Source organism: Aptenodytes forsteri, unplaced genomic scaffold (genome assembly GCF_000699145.1).
Source record: "Aptenodytes forsteri isolate BGI_AS27 unplaced genomic scaffold, ASM69914v1 Scaffold119, whole genome shotgun sequence".
Classification (NCBI taxonomy): domain Eukaryota; kingdom Metazoa; phylum Chordata; class Aves; order Sphenisciformes; family Spheniscidae; genus Aptenodytes; species Aptenodytes forsteri.
Window position 1 is genome coordinate 4,274,481 of NW_008796165.1, and position 17,057 is coordinate 4,291,537.

At 44.8% G+C, this 17,057-nt stretch overlaps 1 protein-coding gene across 1 annotated transcript in view; it reads right to left on the minus strand.

Annotated features, from left to right (window-relative positions):
- The window catches only part of EIF2B3 (eukaryotic translation initiation factor 2B subunit gamma), a 103,685-nt gene that overhangs the window by 4,314 nt on the left and 82,314 nt on the right, over nucleotides 1–17,057 (minus strand). The window contains exon 10 of the mRNA XM_009287299.1: nucleotides 7,825–7,928. Coding sequence (XP_009285574.1) covers nucleotides 7,825–7,928 — 104 coding nt within the window. The remainder of the gene's footprint in view (nucleotides 1–7,824; nucleotides 7,929–17,057) is intronic.

Below are 17,057 nucleotides of genomic sequence, written 5' to 3' on the forward strand. Positions count from 1 at the left end.
AGAGAGAGAGGAAAAAAAAAAAAGGTTAGGGCCTAGGCCCAGGACCACCACGAAGTTCCAGCCCTCAGGGGCTCCAGAAAACGTTCAGTTTACTCACTCAATTACATACACTGTTTTATAAACCCTTTAAAATAAAATAGAAAACAGTCCCTGGCACAGAATTACTGCTCTATTATACAGCAGTGATGAAAGCCACTGCTGTGTATTTGCTCTCTTTAAAGCAAGAGATAGTTTAACTTAAAAAACTAGGCAGGGGGGAGGGGTGGCTGCAGAAACGCATGCACGAAAACACGCTGTGGGTGGTTCCTACCACATTCACCCAGGACAGAAAGGATCAGAGAGTGGGAGAGAAGAGCAACTTGTCTCTGCAGTGATGGTTAGCCCTGGAAAAGCAGCCAGGTTGGGGGAGAGAGGAACTAAAGGGGCTTAAGGGGATGGGAAGCAGCTGAAGCTTGACTTTCGGAGGCTGGAGGGTGTTTTAAATTACATGTAGAGATAAAGAAGGGAAGCAGGTGATGGGGGCTGATTTGTTTGTGTTTACAGAGCAGTGGGGCTTTCCAGTCAAGGCCTGCTCTCTCGCCAGCCACACTTTACTTACGCGATCACTGGAGATCAGGGGTGACCACGCAGTGGCCCCAAAGGCCAGGAGTGCCTCACAGACTTCTCCCAAGCGCCACATCAGCCCCGCTGTGCAGCCGTCAGCCGAGCCCGCGGGTCTCCGGGAGCAATGCTCCCCATGAGCTGGGTGCCCCAGCTGTTCCCAGGGGTGGGATGTGCAACTCACCCCAGGGGCACTGGGAATGGGGCTGGCGGTAGCTTCAGGCAGATCAGCTCTGGCCCGTAGCTGGGGCCTCCAGCCCAGAACGGGCGGGCAGTAGAGATCTCACTCCTGCCTCACACCCACCCTGAGCAACCGCCAGTGCACAGTGCCAGTGCTCACCTGGTTCAGTTGAGGCTTTTCTCATAGTTAACCAGTATTAGCCCATTTGCCCACAAACCCATCTGGGGAATAGATGTGTCTTGGGAGTGTACAGGTAAAGGCAACACTGAATTCAGTGCCCGAAGAGAGATTAATTTACTGTGGCTTGGATCAGATGGATGGGGGGAGTGAAGGAACTGGAAAGACAGGTGTATGGGAAAGTGACCAGTCAGGGTCTTAGGAGAAAGGTTAGTCAAGGGAAAAGGAGACCAAGAGCTGGGGATGTGCCTAAGATAGCAAGCTCCTTGGGGAGGGGGACACACTTGGAGTCCTAGTATTGGGGCAGAGTCCTAGCAAAGCGTTTAAGAAAGGGACTGGATTGTACCGATCGATGTGCTCCCACGGGGTATCACCACCTCACAGCAAATGCAAGCAGGGATCTCAGAAACGTCAGTCTGAAGGACTCTGTCCACACTTCCTGCTAAGGTGGCAGAGATGCCATATTTGCCTGGACACTGCTGCTCGCTGCGCTGGATGCAAGTAGAAGTCCCTTTCCTTTCTCAGCATCCATTGGGGTGTTCTTCCTGGCTCTTTCATGTGGCTGAGCTCTAGCAGAGCACAAGTGGTTATTTTCTCTGCATGGAGCATGTAAAAATATTTCCACAAGGTTACGAACTGCTGCCTTATGGGTAGACTTCACAATCAACATGCTGCGAATGTGGCAGCTCGTTTAACCCGCTCACTCAGGAAGCCTGAACTTCCCCAGCCGGGAATGACAGTATGCACAAGTGTGACAGTCCCCACTGGCAGAGGGGAGGACAAAGCGTCGCTGGATGGATATTCTAGGGAAGTTTTATGCCACTGCTAAGACCAGAACTCATAAACCATTTTTATACAACTTGGAAAAGAGGCTTATTAGGATCAGTTAGAAATGTAGTCACTGCATAGTCACTGAAACAAAAATGACAACTATTTAAGAGATGCCTGTTTTAACTGCCAGCTAGTATCTTTGGCAGGGACACTCAGTAGTTAAAGTACTTCAGGGAACAAATCATATGGACTTCTCAGTCTCACTATGAATTTACACCATTCCTACATCATCTTCAGCTCATCTTGCACCCCAGTGCACAATATACGTGTGCACTGTTTAGTCTGTGTCTGTTCATGAGCTTTCGTAACTCCCATCTGCACTGCAGCATGCTTTCTGATCCTGACCTTGTGTCGTGCTAAGTGTTTTCAGTTCCTGAAGCCTTCACCAGGAGGTACTCAGCATCTTGCAAGAGCAGATGCTCGCCCCTACTTGAATGCAGTGAGAGCATCAGAAAGTCCCTCAGTTCCTTCCTGTCCCTATCCTGCTAAATCTTGGCTGGGGCGAAGCATCCTCACAAGCAGTCACCCATTCATATGTGGAGGTTTCATAAACTGTACCTGCCTTCAGAGGATGACATTAGAGAAAAATGTGCTCTTTGGCCCTCATTAAAATAAAACAATCTTACTCTGTTTCATTGAGAAGTCCTAGGACTCCAAGCTTGGAACAGGACTTGGAAAATGATTGGAAACGGGAGCCAGTCCTTACTGGATATGTGCCTTTTTCTGTTCTTGTGAGAAACCACACAGTTTTGGCTATGTGATAAGCCTCTGGAAACAAAATCTCAGTTTGCACATGTTCTCAGGAGGGCAGCTAAAAGCTCCAGAGGCTCTGTCTGCAGTGAGCATTCTCGACCACAGAAGCGCAGGAGGAAGGCAGGGCTTCCCCCACGCTTGTATCCCTGCTCTATGGACCAGTGCAGCACTTCGCACAGAACCGCTTCCCTCCTGTGCCCAGAATGATCCTGCCCGGGCACGACGGCGGTACAGAAAGGGATGCAGTCTGACTCAAAGCAGTCAGGGGGCGAGTGCCAGATGGGAAATGGAGCATGGGACTGTTAGGCAAGGGGACTGGAAATAGCAGCTATGGTCACACCAGAGGAGGAGTCAGGTGGGTGTCTGCGAATAACCAAGTAAGACAGAAAAACAAGAATCTCCATGAGACAAAGACTAGAGGAAAAAACAGAGAAGGCTGGGAACAGGATGAGACTGGTCCTGGGACAAAGCCATAGCAGGGAGCTATGGCTCCTGAAGCAGGAGTCAGGATCAGGTAGGACACAGGTGATGTAGTTGGGGCCCAATGGCTGATGCTGGGGGCAGGAGCAGTAAAGCCTACAGTAACCAGAGCTTTCTCCTCCCAGCACCAGGAGTGGATCTCAGGGCTGCTGACACTCATAGGCATCCGTGAAACCTCCTGGCAAAGAGTTTCTCTTGTCCCATTGCAGATCCAGCTCCCTTTAAGGAAGATGACCCACTACTATCAGTTCCCATCAGCTGAAGCAGCAGAAAGCTGTACAATGGAGTTCAAGTTTCTGATGCTGCTAATGATCCATGCAAGGGCCAACATCATCCCGTATAATAAAACTGAGTTTTTTTCAGTGGACTGAACCTTCCCTCCCAACATTTACAAAGCAAATGCTAAGGCTAAAATGTCAAGTCTGTAATAGCTAGGAAATGCCACATGTAACGTGCAACTTCAGCACTTAAGTTGGCCAGTCCAAATGAATGGGCGGATGATCAGAATCTCCCTCTCAGGTCTCTGTAAAATAGGAGGAAAACCCAACCATGTTCATACTGAGGAGGCGCAAATGAGGTTGTTAACAGTTGTGAAGCATTAAGATGACAAATGTTGCAGGAAGGCCATAGAAAGGAAGGATCTTGTCTCTTGCATAGTGTACAGTAATTAAGGTTTCAGACACAAACTGAAAAAAGAGGAAAACGAGGAATACGGAACCCCCCCCATTCAGCAAGCACTGCTCATTCTGGGTGTTGACCGTGTCAGGGCACCAAGGAAAATGAAAATATATGGTGGCATAAAAACTGCACAGGAACAAGCACAGTGAAGTCTTAGTCTACAGCCTGGTCACGGAGATAATACTACTACTAAGTATGTATCAGGATACCAAGCTAAGATTACATCAGCATCCTGGCTGCTGGTATTTTTTCCCTTTCTGAACATATGCTTTGCAGCAACCACACTGCTATAATGCACCTTTTGGGTGTGCAATGACTCAAGCTGTCCCCAAACAACATTGGCTCCTGAATATCCAATGCACATAAAACGTTCCTGCCTCAGCAACAACAGAGATGAAGGCGAGGAATACAGCGGTGTTTTGTGTCAACTTTGCTAGTTCTATCCTATGTGTGTGTCTTTACCATCTCTGTTCTTGGTGTTGCTTTGAAGAAAGGTTAGGCCGCTTTACTGCATATGCCTCTTCCTGGCTAACCTATACCAGATGTATAATGTACTCCCCGCTGAATCTGTCCTGGAGACTCCTTTGGGAACTGAATTCACTGACTCTAGGGCTCATCTCACTCCTCGGCTGGCCCATCACCAGCACTCCCTCTCTCTAGTCCTACTTCAGTGAGTGCATGCTGCTTTTAAGCCCCTCTTTAAAAATAGGTTCATCAAAAAGACTGGAGCATGATCCTAATAACTGTCTTCAAAACAGTGATTGAATGCTCTGTGCAATTAAGTTCTTTCAGAACTGCTGCCTGCTATTTCCTATCCCTTTAATAATTACCTCCTTTTTCTTAGGTACCAACATATTTTTCAAACTGCTACCTGCATGAGGTAGCTTTCACAAAGCCCATCTGTTAATTCTCTGCTAGCAAATTCCTTAAATTAAAGTATCAAAGAGGAAGGAAAGTGGATGCTTCCTAAGCATGGTAATAAAAGCAGTAGGAAGAGAACAGTATGGCTCTCAGGAGGCATGGCTTGCAAATCCAGAAGTTTAATAAAACTCCATACCTTGACCTTAAGAGGCACTTAAAAGTACCATCTCTGGCCAGTGCTGTGATAGGGCTGAAGTCAACACAGGACTGGGATGTCATTGCTGACAGTTACCTGGCCCCCCTATGTCTCTAACTTTCTTTTCAGGTTGAAAGTAACAGGCTGCATCTGATCTACCCCAGTAACCAGTGTTGGAGTGTTCCCTCTATTTAGGTGTCCAGAGCTTTGCCAAGCCCATTATTAAGTGATGAGGTCTCCCACCATGTCCCCAGGGAGATTATCCCACAGCCTACCAGACCACATCATTAGGAAAACGTTCCAGATAGCCAACCTAAATTGTGTTTAATTCAATCCCATTACTCCCAGCTGTACCATTTGGACCACCCTAAATATGTCCATATTCTCCCGCAGAAGGAAAAGGATGAGAGCTGGTTTGAGTTACGTTTGCCTATCATTTGTGGTAGCTGTTCTCCTGCCATCCTCCTTGCATGGGACTGGAGTTCATTTTATGAAAGGAGGTCAGTGCACCGTTGGCTCAAAGAGCTCTTGTACCCCGAGCCGCCTGGGCAGTGTGGCCAGGACTCATACGGCAGAGCAGGGAGCACACAGCCAGTTCTGCAGCAAAGTCAACTGTGGGATTTGCTCGGGGCTGTGTAGGATGATTCAGGGATATTTCTACCTTTGATGAATCCTGGCTGATGCTCTGGAATAAGGGACTGCTGTATTTTTATTTTTTTAATGTTTCTGGGAAGGTGTATGCAGCTTTGCTGAGGAGGTTTCTAGCATGTAACTCCCAGACTAGGGTCAATAGCCAGCTGCTACCTCTTAACGTCTGCTGAAGCATGATCAGCTTGCAACAAACCAATCAACTTGGCTCCAACCCAAGAGAACTAGTTTTTTTCTAACCTGGCCACGGAGGCTCGAGTTTGAAGAAGAAGTTACCAAACAGAACAACACAGCCAAAGTCTTGATGAAAGGAGGAATATGGAAACAGACTTACAGGGCCACACCAAAAGCTTGGCACAAGATACAGGAAGTCTTGGGCAGGGGAAGGAAGTCATGGCATGCTTTCACAGCGAAAAAGAGAGGGCCCAGTTTACTAAGGGACTAGCCAAGGTCAGAAGAGACATGCTGGGCTGGAAAGACTCCATAGTTCAGGAAATAAGTCATGAACTTCGCAGACAGATCCCAGACCACCGAGGAGAACCTGACCCCCAGCCCAAAGAAATTCCAGAATGGTTAGGAAACTGAGGCAGGGAAATGAACTAAGGCTTTATTATTTTTTATTGCTCAGCATAATGGTGTATTCATAATCTACCTGAATGTGTCTTTGCTAACGTCAATCATATGTTTTTGAACAGTTTAACTAGAGGGCCCACAGACTCATTAAGAAGTGGGTTTAAGCTTTGGAGAGGTGTGCAGTAGACTCTATAAGAATAGGCAAATGAACCATGGGTTACAGCTCTGTTACTCTCCCTGCAAATACATCTACAGACCCCGAAAAATATTCAGACAAGGATGACAAGGACAATCAAGAAGAAAGAACGGTTTCCATACTAAAATCAACCAGACTAGGATCTGCACCCTGGAAGAGACTACTGAAGCAGATGTGAGCGAGGTCAAAGGGTGATATTTCTGTTTGATATAATCTAGTAAAGAAATTAAACATATTCCTATTTCCTAAAGTATTTGCTAAATCGTCTCCTCATAGTTCACGCTGTAGGTTAACAACCAAATGCGACCTGATTCAGCTCTCCTAGTGATTCAGGCAGACGTGTAGATGTGGCACTTAGGGACATGGTTTACTGGTGGACTTGGCAGTGTTAGGTTTATGGTTGGACTCGATGATCTTGAAGGTCTTTTCCAACCTAACTGATTCTATGATTCTATGCTCAGGGGAGGACACAGATGGGGAATTTGCATCATGAATACTGCAAATCTTCAGTGATAGGGGGCAATGAAACCCGCAAGGGCTACTGATTCAGACTGATGTGATGGGCAAAGCCATGAGTAGGTACAGAACACTCACTGGGTGTTTCCTACAGTATCGGAGACTTGCAACCGAAAGATCAATACTTTGTTTTCACGAGTCTTTTTTACTTTTAGTTTCAATTTAAAGGAAAATTTGTCATATGCATAGCTGACAATAGGTTATGCTATACTACGTTAAGTGCAAACCCTGCTCTGTGTCAGAACACTTGCAATTGGGAATCCACCCATAAAGACAAAGCGAGCAAACAAATCCTGATCTGACTAAATAACATCACATGGAGCCTGCAAAGGAACTCACTTTTGTCCTCAGTCCACACCCTAGAGCAGGGATCTGCCAAACCTCAACTATAAATATTCATTAAAAAGCCCTCTGCTTGGGATGCAGTCACTGAGACAGCCATTTCCTGCTCATTATCTCTTAGGGCAGGAAATCAACAGTTCCACTCAGGCGGTTACCACCGAGCCCTCGCCACGCACACCTCCACTGGATGGCTTAACTTTGCCCAAATGAGGGCCACGTAGTTGTAACCTCTCTGAAGCCCCAAAATAGCATTTCATAGCAGTAAAGCAGATCTGAACGTAGCTGCCCTTGTATTTAGTACTGAGCACAGCAGCTCCTAGTACGATATTCCACCTCGAGCTTTTGCTTGGAGCAAGGTGAATGGGAGCATGCTGGCACTGTGGGTTAGTAGCATCTACAAAGAGAAGGATGTCTGTGTGATCAATAATTTGACTGCATCGCCCCTAACACTGACAAAGATTACTAGTCAAAATAATGGCTCCCTTCTGCTGAGGACAACTTCAGGCTGATCTAATTGTGGTCTCTGGGAAAAGACTGTTTCAGCACCCAATCTTGTTCTTTATAACGACAACAACAGAGCTTTTCTGCCAACTTCAGAGGAGCAAGTCCCTGAACTATTCTTATGCCAAGAAGCTGTACTTTCCATGAAAAAGAAATCCTAATATTATAGGACACCACACTGTAGAGCTACCACTGTTTACTGGCACTTCATGAAGAAGCAGGAGTAAAATCTCAAGGAAGAAATTCTGAAAATGATTACAAATGAGCTGTAAATACAGCTCCGCTACTTACCTTTGGTTTCCAGCCTCTGATCGCTTCCAATCAAACAGTCTTTGATGTCTGCACCCTTCTCTATCACGGCATTATGACAAATAACACTGCCCTGAAGACAGCACCTACAACATAAACACAAAGTAAAGCAAGAAAATAATTTAAAATGGCAGGTACAAACCGAAGGTATCCACCGGAATATCTAACAAGCCTGTGACATGATCCTGTAAGTAGGTTTAGTTCTGCTCTTTTCTCAAAAACTCCACTAGTCTTCTCCTGATCCTCACACCCGTTTGCTGGAAAAACTGAAATGCCAACTGTCAGAATGGGTTTGCAAAAAAGGGTTTCCAGTTTTACCTCCTGTTAGAACAGCTTTCCTCTACATTTCCTTAACAGAATAAATACTGCCAGAGGATTTCATAGACGGGACACTGGCCTGGGACTTGGGACCTGGATCAAGTCTTGTATTTTCCACAGACAGCTGGGGTAACTGCGGGGGTGGCTTCTCTGCTCAGCTCCCCAGTCAAAAAGAGGAGCAGCAGCTCTGCGAATTTTGCTGAGAAGTTTCATACGTTCTAGCTTGTAAGGCACTAAGAAAGGGTGGCGAGAAAAGGCAGATCAATACCTCAGCTGGTTGGCTTTGTTCATGTTACATTCAAGCACCCAAACATGATGACTCTGCAGTACTAAACCAATGAAACCCACGCTGGACCTGCTCTACCTGCCTTGGACATCTTCACACTCACATAGCCTTTGACACCACAAAGTCTGAAATGCTACATAGGATGGAACTTTAGCAAAAGTCACCTTCCAAAATGTATTTGAATCTTGATAACCAGCTTTCAAATCTGTTGATCTAATTGTCCAGATAGGAAAGACGTTCAGAGTCCAAGTGCTGGCTTCGAAACTCCTCTGCTGAGAGATGCTGAGTGAGTTACTGCATTGGTCTGAGCCCCCCCATGCAGTAAAATGGAAGTTGTGAATCTTTACTGGTATCCGTGATGTGTCCTGAAATGCTGTTCACTCAGCATCATGAGTAGTGTTAAATGGTATTCAATGTAATTTCTTTCAAAGCTACAGAGAAAAAAATAGCTACGATGCAAATTATTTGTTTCCTTATTTTCACATGTGCAAAGATAGGTAGAAGTCATTGAAGGACAGAAAATTTGAAGGCACCCAGCTAAGAAGTGTAAAATACTAAGTTTAACACACATCAAAACCAGCTGATTGGGAGGAAGGTGTAAGCGAGATATATAACCCCAGAGAGATGCAGGTAATCTGCTCCCCCATATTAATCCTACTGTGAACCATGGCATTTCGTATCTTCTCCCCAGTATTTCTGCTAATATTAATTACAACAATTGTGGATATTCTTGCTATCCTCAGTCGAACAGCTGATCTCCATCTGAAGTTTTTGCCTTCAGTGACTTTCTGCATGGCAAGTTCCACAGTTTAATAACCTGCTGCCATTCCCCACCTTGGTCACAGGCATCACCACTACTCATTGCACTAGTGAAACACAGCTGCACCGCACCATCAGGCTGGCTCGTGGACAGAATTGTTACCCTGGAGTCTGAACTAACAGCATAGAGGGGTTTTGGTATCAGGTCAGAGCCCTGAGCCTCAATTCTGTATTGAATAGAGAGCTAGCTGACTGTCGTCCTCGGGAGAAGAGAGAAACATCAATCCTCACTCCAGACTGCCGATTCTAAAGTTAATTCCTAGTATTTTCCTGCTCACACATCACTATTATCTAGTATACAGATTTTGCCATTAAACATAATACAATTCTGTTGCTTGTGTGAGTCAGAGCAGAAACCATCTGCCCCACAAAACCAGCATTAATTCTGCAGGAGTAAAAGCAATAAAACTGAACCTCAGCCACAGTGGTTAGCAGTTACAACCCCCCTCGAACAGACTGTCCCCTCTGAACAATTATTCTTTTAACTCGCTTGAACTCCCCCTCCTCTGACCTATAAGGAGGCAATATGAGCAATTATGCTACAAGTAACCAGCTCAGGTTGCCTTGGCAAGGTTTTTACTAACATGTTAATAAGATAAAAAGCGGCAAAGATACACAGCAGACCCCTGCCTGCCTTTGCTCTCACACTGTCACGATCTGCTTCCTTTCCAATAGCTTCGTGTGCCCGCGCAGTGGCTCAGGCCATCATCTTGCGCAACAGCAGTTGCTGAGGGCGAGAGCGCTCAGCATTTGCAGCCAGGCTAGTGAATGAATTGGTGGAGGGAGTACTGCCCACCGCTGCCATCCTGACTTGGCTTTCAACAGGACTAGCGAAGGCGATGGGAGAGGTTGCTCATTTCCCACTGAAATGGCTCCTATCCAAAATGCACACTCCAAAATACCTCCTCATTCATCGCTTCGAGCCAGTCAGATGAGAGGTTTCCCCTGCAAACTTTTAGGTTCCCACCATCTATCACTTCTGAGCAAGAGAGCAGCCGTGAGTACACTACACCTCTCGGCATTATCCTCACGGAGGAGGATATTCCTCAATGGAGAGGGGATTTAAGCTGTTGGTCTGGAGTTCAGGCTGGAGAATACTGGATGTGTGTTCAGAGCCTACGCGGGGATAGTTTTTCAACTCCCGGAGAAAGAACAGCATTGTAACCAAGAAACTGCTGATGACATTAACATCAAAGATAAGGGGGGTTCCTGCCAAACCATTTGTTGGGAGGGACAGGCCAGGGAACCAAGATGAACTTGTCTGTGCCAGGTGCTCGCAAACCAACCCTTCCCCAGTGCCAGGGTAAAATAAAACCCAAGAACTCCGCCACCCCAGGAGTTTCTTAAAACTTACAAACCCAACCAATTGCACAAGTTTTAAAACCATACTCAACGCTCAGATTAGCCCAATCACACAAACCAGCAGCGAATCCGGCTTTTATTGCTCAAGTGGAACAAAACTTCAAGAGATAAAAACACAATTTGTGGGTGTTCCTTTCACCCGCTGACAGATGTAACACAGCCATTTTGAAACCACTTGTAAATGCCTTTAAAAAAAAAAAAGTATGTTATAAAGCCTGCCAAGATTAGTATTTTGTGTGTTTATTTAATTTTTACTATTTTTTTAAGTTGAAGAGTAGAGAATAAACTTTTATTCTCTTACAGGGTAAATATCACATCTCAGGGCACTCTGCTGTATTCTCCTTGGCTAAACAGCCACCGCGGTTCCTGCCTTGCTTAACAATTAGGTGCTATTAGTCCTCAAAGGTGCTCCAACAGCATCCAGCTTCATTGACACTGTTGTGTGTGTGCATACGTGCATATTTGATGTACTGCTTTATAATGCAAACCATATTTTTTTTTCCCAAAATGTAGTATATTTTTAAACTTTTCAGCACGGTGAAAATGGATATCTTCTGACCTTAAAATCCAAAGAGCATGTTCAAACCCACAAGAGGAACTAATTTGGGGCATTTGATTTATGGCTGAAATTTCAATTTGAATTTGTTTTAAGTATAATCACAAACTGAAAGTCTGGCAGCTGCGTGTTTTTCAGAAAATAAATAAAAATATTCAGTGTGCCTCTGCATTCTAGAGAGAGCATTTTACAAGCCCAGTCCTGTAGTGGGAACAGATGTAGTTAAGACATTAATTTGTGATACAGGTACAATGTGCGAATGGAAGCATATGAGAAAGAGTGTGCGTGTATGTCTGTGTCTGTGCACGCGTGCATGCGTGTATGTTATGCGCCTGTATCTGAGAGACAGAGAGGCTGACTTTGGGGTGGTTTTTTTCTTTTTGAAAGTGAGAGAACAAGAGCAAAAGGAGTAGTGGCCAAGGAAGCATGGGGGGATTACAAGGATTTAGGTCTTTAAACTGCAGACCACCTAACAAGATCACTCTGAAATGCCACTAATTTCAGTTAAGGCCACAGACCTCCCTTCCTCTGCCCTCCCTCTCTCCCCCATTGTAAACAACTAATCCCAGCAGAAAACAACAGAGAGCAAAATGTACACACATTCTGCAACATTCCAGGTCCTTCTTTATCTTTTATTTATTTTTCTAAAAGGTCAGCGTATGTATGGAGGGAGGGGGGAGGGGAAGAAAGCCAAAAAACCTCAAGTCCATCTCTTGTGTGGGCTTGAAGGAAGCTGGGAGAAAGCAAAGTCCAAGAGCATACAATATGGAGCTTTTATAGCACAGCAATTCCTGGACTCAGCTTACTTTCCCCTCCCTCTATTTGTGGCAAAGTCACATAGCTTTAAACCAAAGGACAGGGTGGTCGATTACATCTGAAAGAAATGTAAAGAATCGAGAAAGAATTCCATCTCCTGTCGAAATTATAAATAAGGAAGTATTAGTCCCAGAGACAGGCTGATTTACGCAGCCCTGGAACTGCTGACTTACAGCCCGAGTATCAGTCTATAAATCAAACTCTTAAATCAAGTGTGTCAATCGCTGCAGCACTGCGATACTTAGGAAAAGCAAGGCACCTACCACTGAAAGCAGGAAGATTGCCAGGGGACTGAGGTGCCGTACCCTTCTTAATTTTCTAAAGTGTAAATCTGAGATCAAACATCCTTTGGGGGAACAGGAAATCAAAATACGCAGTGCTCAGCACACCAGGAGCAGGCTGCAGGAGTCCAAGACACAACCCCCTAATTACAGGCTACCCACTGATTATTTAGGACTCTGTGATTAAAGTGATGAACGTTCCTGGGAGAAAGGGGCTTAAGTAACTGAGGTCAAGACCTCAACTGCAGCTCTCGCCCTAGTTGGGCAAGCTTAGGAAGGTATGAATGTCACAGGTTTGCCTTACAGCAAATCTCCTGAAATGCCAACTGAAGTTATCCAGGTCTGCTAGTTTAATCCAATTGTGCCAAACCCCCGACATAATCTCTGTTGGGCAGCAAAGCAAATGAGGTGTCTAAAATGCAACGCTTAAAACTATACACTCACGAGGAAGAAAGAGCCTGGAGCACAAAGCTTAGGACAGCCTGTTGATAATGCTCCGCTACGCCAAGAAGTCAGGTCTCTTGCTCCTCCAGATGAGCTATGAAATGGAGAGACTGATTCAGGAGTTAAAAGCAAAGGGTGACATGCCTCGGCAGCTACTTTGCTGACTGAGGGGTAACAGCTGTGGATTCCCCTGGGAGCAACATCCCATTCTGCCCTGACCAAGAAGATAACAGCCACAACAGGCACCTTAATAATGCTGAGAAGTGGTGAGGAGGCTGGTAGAGCTCTAAAACCTACCAGCAACCCCTCAAGGAATCCCCCGTTAGCCAGTGAGTCGGTGGCTGGGACACACAATCACAGGGATGAGGCACAAAGACCATGGGAAAACAGGGAAGAGGCGAAAACACTACTAGGAAACTTGAGAATCTGAAATGTTGCCTCCACCAACATGCTTTACACACTAACACATTTTTACACCACCACGCTTTTATACACTAACAAGAGAACACAGGGCATTGTGAATCTCAACGTTATACATGCAAGTAAATACCGAAGACTACAATAGATGCCAGCAGTACGTGCTATAATTTATAGATACATTTCAAAGCAAGCATTCTTAAGTGAATTTGGGCTTTGATCTCCTGTTTTTCCCCTTGGGGGTAACAAAAACATTCTACCAACCCCCCCTAAATTCTTCACCCGTCTCTGAGGGTGTTTTTGCTAAGGAACTTGTTTCATGTCTCTTTTCTAGCCAAGCTCATCACTGTGGTATGGCTCCTTTACACTTCTTCCCCACACCCTAAACATTTTGCATTACATATTGCATATACTTGCCAGCACTCGTATTTTCCAGTGAAAGTTCAACTGACCTTAAAGGATTGCCTCAAACCTACCTTACTGTGTTTTATTAAGTGAAACTTAGGCTGCCAGGGGAGGTCGCCTGGAAGGTTGTGCCTCACCTCTGAAACTTCAGTTAAATCCAGCTGATCTTGGAACAAACAAATTGGTGGCCTTTTATGTAGCTGCAAGCCTGGTTTTGCACACTTCAGCAAAAGTACGCTGCAAGGAGTTTTACACCAGAAAACCCCACATGCAGGAAAACTGACCTCCCTCCGGATTCTCTTTTGCAGAGTGGGAGGGCCATGTCCTGCACGATTTTACAGACACTCAGATGATGCCTGGGAAAAGCTATCAATGTCTATGTGAAGGTAACAAAGCAGAAAAATTGTGTGTTTATATATGATGATACTCCCACCTCTGGGTTTCCTTTACTTGCTCACTAGCTGGCACAGTCAGACTGAGCAGGGTAACTGGCACACACGGTAGAAAGACACTTTCTCTGGGTTTTTTCAAGGGCAATTCTGGGTTGAGAGCTGTAGCCCTGCGTAGGACATAATTGGTTAAATCAACTTCCGTATCATATGGGCTAAGTTGACAAGGAAAAGGATTTTCTAAATGTCACCCTTACAAACTAAGCCTGGCTTCTTAGAGCTAACCTGAACTTGTTCAACCCCATGGTCCCCTAAGGAACTTACAGGCACGACTGTGGCACAACGTGGTAATTTCTTCCTTTTCCATACCCAGGTTGGGGAAGATTTTCAAGAGCACCGGAGGCACTCACATGCAGATTCCCATGAAAACCCAACAGCAATCAGTTGTTTGTGAAAATCTACATACCCCTCTTCGATTAGACCCATGTGGCTAGCAGGAGGCAGAAGCTTATTTATAGCTCTGAAGTCAGACATAACCCTGGCCACCTGAAGAAGCAGATCAGCAGAATGAGAGGAGATGTTTTAAAATGCCACTTTTCAGAGCTGATCTGTGCTTTAAGTTCAACATTTGATGTACAAGATGTTTGGAAAATTGGGAAGAGCTCCCTGCACTATCAGGGAAACATCTGCATCTGAGATTAAAGAACAGGTGATTTATTTAAGACAGATTGATGTACCAGGAAGCTAGCCAGAAGAAAACTTTTTTTTGAGGAGCTGCTAGTAATAATGGCTCAGACATTCACAAGATAACAGGTACTATGTGAGAAATATCCTAAATACATTAGATACAGCAGAATTTGACTTCAGTTGAAAGTAACTGAAAACTAGCCCTGCAAGTAGCTCAACCGCTTCCTGCTCACTGGTTTCCTAGTTTGCCCTCTCTTCTTCAATTTATCTTCCTGAAAGCAAACTCTGCCAGCCAGAGGTTGTCTCTGTTCAGTATCTTATACAGCATGTGCACTGAATTAAATAGTAGAATGAAAATTATGGTTCCTGACTAAAAACATTTACAGTTTAAAACCAAGAAGTGTGACAGAAAGGACAGAACATAATCAAGAGAAATAAGAGCCCTTTTTACAGGCAAGGGCTATACCTAGCTTTCTTCATACATTCATGTTTATCCACATCCATGATATACTTTATCCATATATTTAAGCTGAGCATATGCTTTTTTGAATCAAGTTCTCACTTTTCACATGCTTTCTGCGATATCTATTCTAAACTCATTCTTCTTTCTAGGGCTAGCATAAGGCAGAGGGGCAATTGGTGGTGTGAGACAAAGTGTCCAGAAGACAACAGCAATCTTAAAAAATGGTTCAAGATACAAAATGTTTGGGAATCCCAGCATAAGCAAATCTTTATTTCCAGCTTTTCAAGCTATGGTGCTGGAAACAACTTCATCTCCTCATTACTTCTCATGAGGGAATGTGCTGTAAAATATATTTTACAATTTCAACAAATGTTGCCTTGGCAATAGGATCATTCCTTTGTACTGCCACAATCCAAGGGGAAAAAGACTACTTGTGTGCTGAACCCCTATAAACGCTCAATTCCATTCTGGTTTTAATTAGAACTTTCTTCAAACCGCTGACTGTTTCTACATCAGGTGCTGATTTGGCACTATTGAGGAAACAACCAATAAACTTCACAATCAATCTGCAGTTAGTAGTCAATCCAGCTCGGCTTGCTTGTTGTTTTCTTCCTTTGTACATTTTCTCATAGAAAGTAGCAATAAATTGGAGACATGGGGTAAACTAGAATAGCCTGTAACCAGTCACACGTGGTCTCTCTCCAGTCCCCTCACTGAGTAACATTACAGCATCTGTGCCATCTACTTTCACACAGGTAGCCAGAACACCTTTAACAAAATCTACCACATAACCGTCTTCATATGATTGAACAAGGAAGATGCTAGTTTTGGCTGACATAACATTTTCGGTGCCAGTCCTTCCTCCACAAATCTGGGTACTTTAGTCCTTTATACAAATTTTTAATCCAGCCTATTCTTTCTGCCCAGGGATTCAGAACTCCCCAAGGTTTGCCACATCTCCCCGTGGGACTCATCTAACTTTCCCTCTGTCCTCAATATTCACGTCACCTCCCTGCAGTTTTCGTAATCCACAGTGCTCAGTGTCACCTCCCTTGCATTCCAAGTTCCCTGATGCTGCAACACTGCAGTTTGCTGCCATCATGTGCAGCCTGACCTGAAACATATCTGCTTGTCTTTTTAACCCCTTCCCTTTCCAAAAGGTAACCTTAGCAGTGTGTCATACAGGGAATTTCACCAGTTCTTTTTGCATAGTATGTTTTTTATGTAGTTCCAACAACATGATATAAGCTTTACAAACACAACAAGGAGACGAGGTTACTGTTCAATAGTTCCTGCCCCTGCACACACACACACACGATAAACTAAGTCCCATCTGCAATCCCAGTCTTACAATTCCTGAACTGAGACCGCCCTCCACATCAGGCTATCTGGCAACTGTCTGCAGCAGACTCCTTTCTGGAAGGAACCGTCTCCTTCTCCCACTGCTATTCACAGTTTGGGATACAGCCTGAGGAGTTTAACAGTGAGGAATCTTTTGAGACATCACATCAAAGTATATCCACACGACAGACACCGGGATAAAGACACCGTTGTACAATCGAAGGGGGAGCCTTGCAGAGTTCCACCCAGAGAACTGTTAAATGTCAGCAATGCAAATACCAAAGGAAGGCAGTACCTGCCCTTCAGAGCTTGCGATTCTACATCCCACAAACTACACCTGTGCTGGCAAGCCCCTGTGCCACACGAAGCATCTTTGACCGCAGACTGTAAAACACTCAGGCTCAGAGGTATGTGTCTATACATTAAAAATGGAAATAGTTAGGGAGACTAAAATGAACATTGGAACAACTTTCCAACGTGGTCAACAGATGTCAAATTTTCATGATTTTCAAAGAAGATCGCCATGTTAAAGTCAACAGCTGCTGAGTTCAACTCAGCAGGTACTGCCTAAAATTCTCTGGCCTGTGCCAGGCAGATGACCAGGCATTTCATTTATCTTTTCCACTGTCCA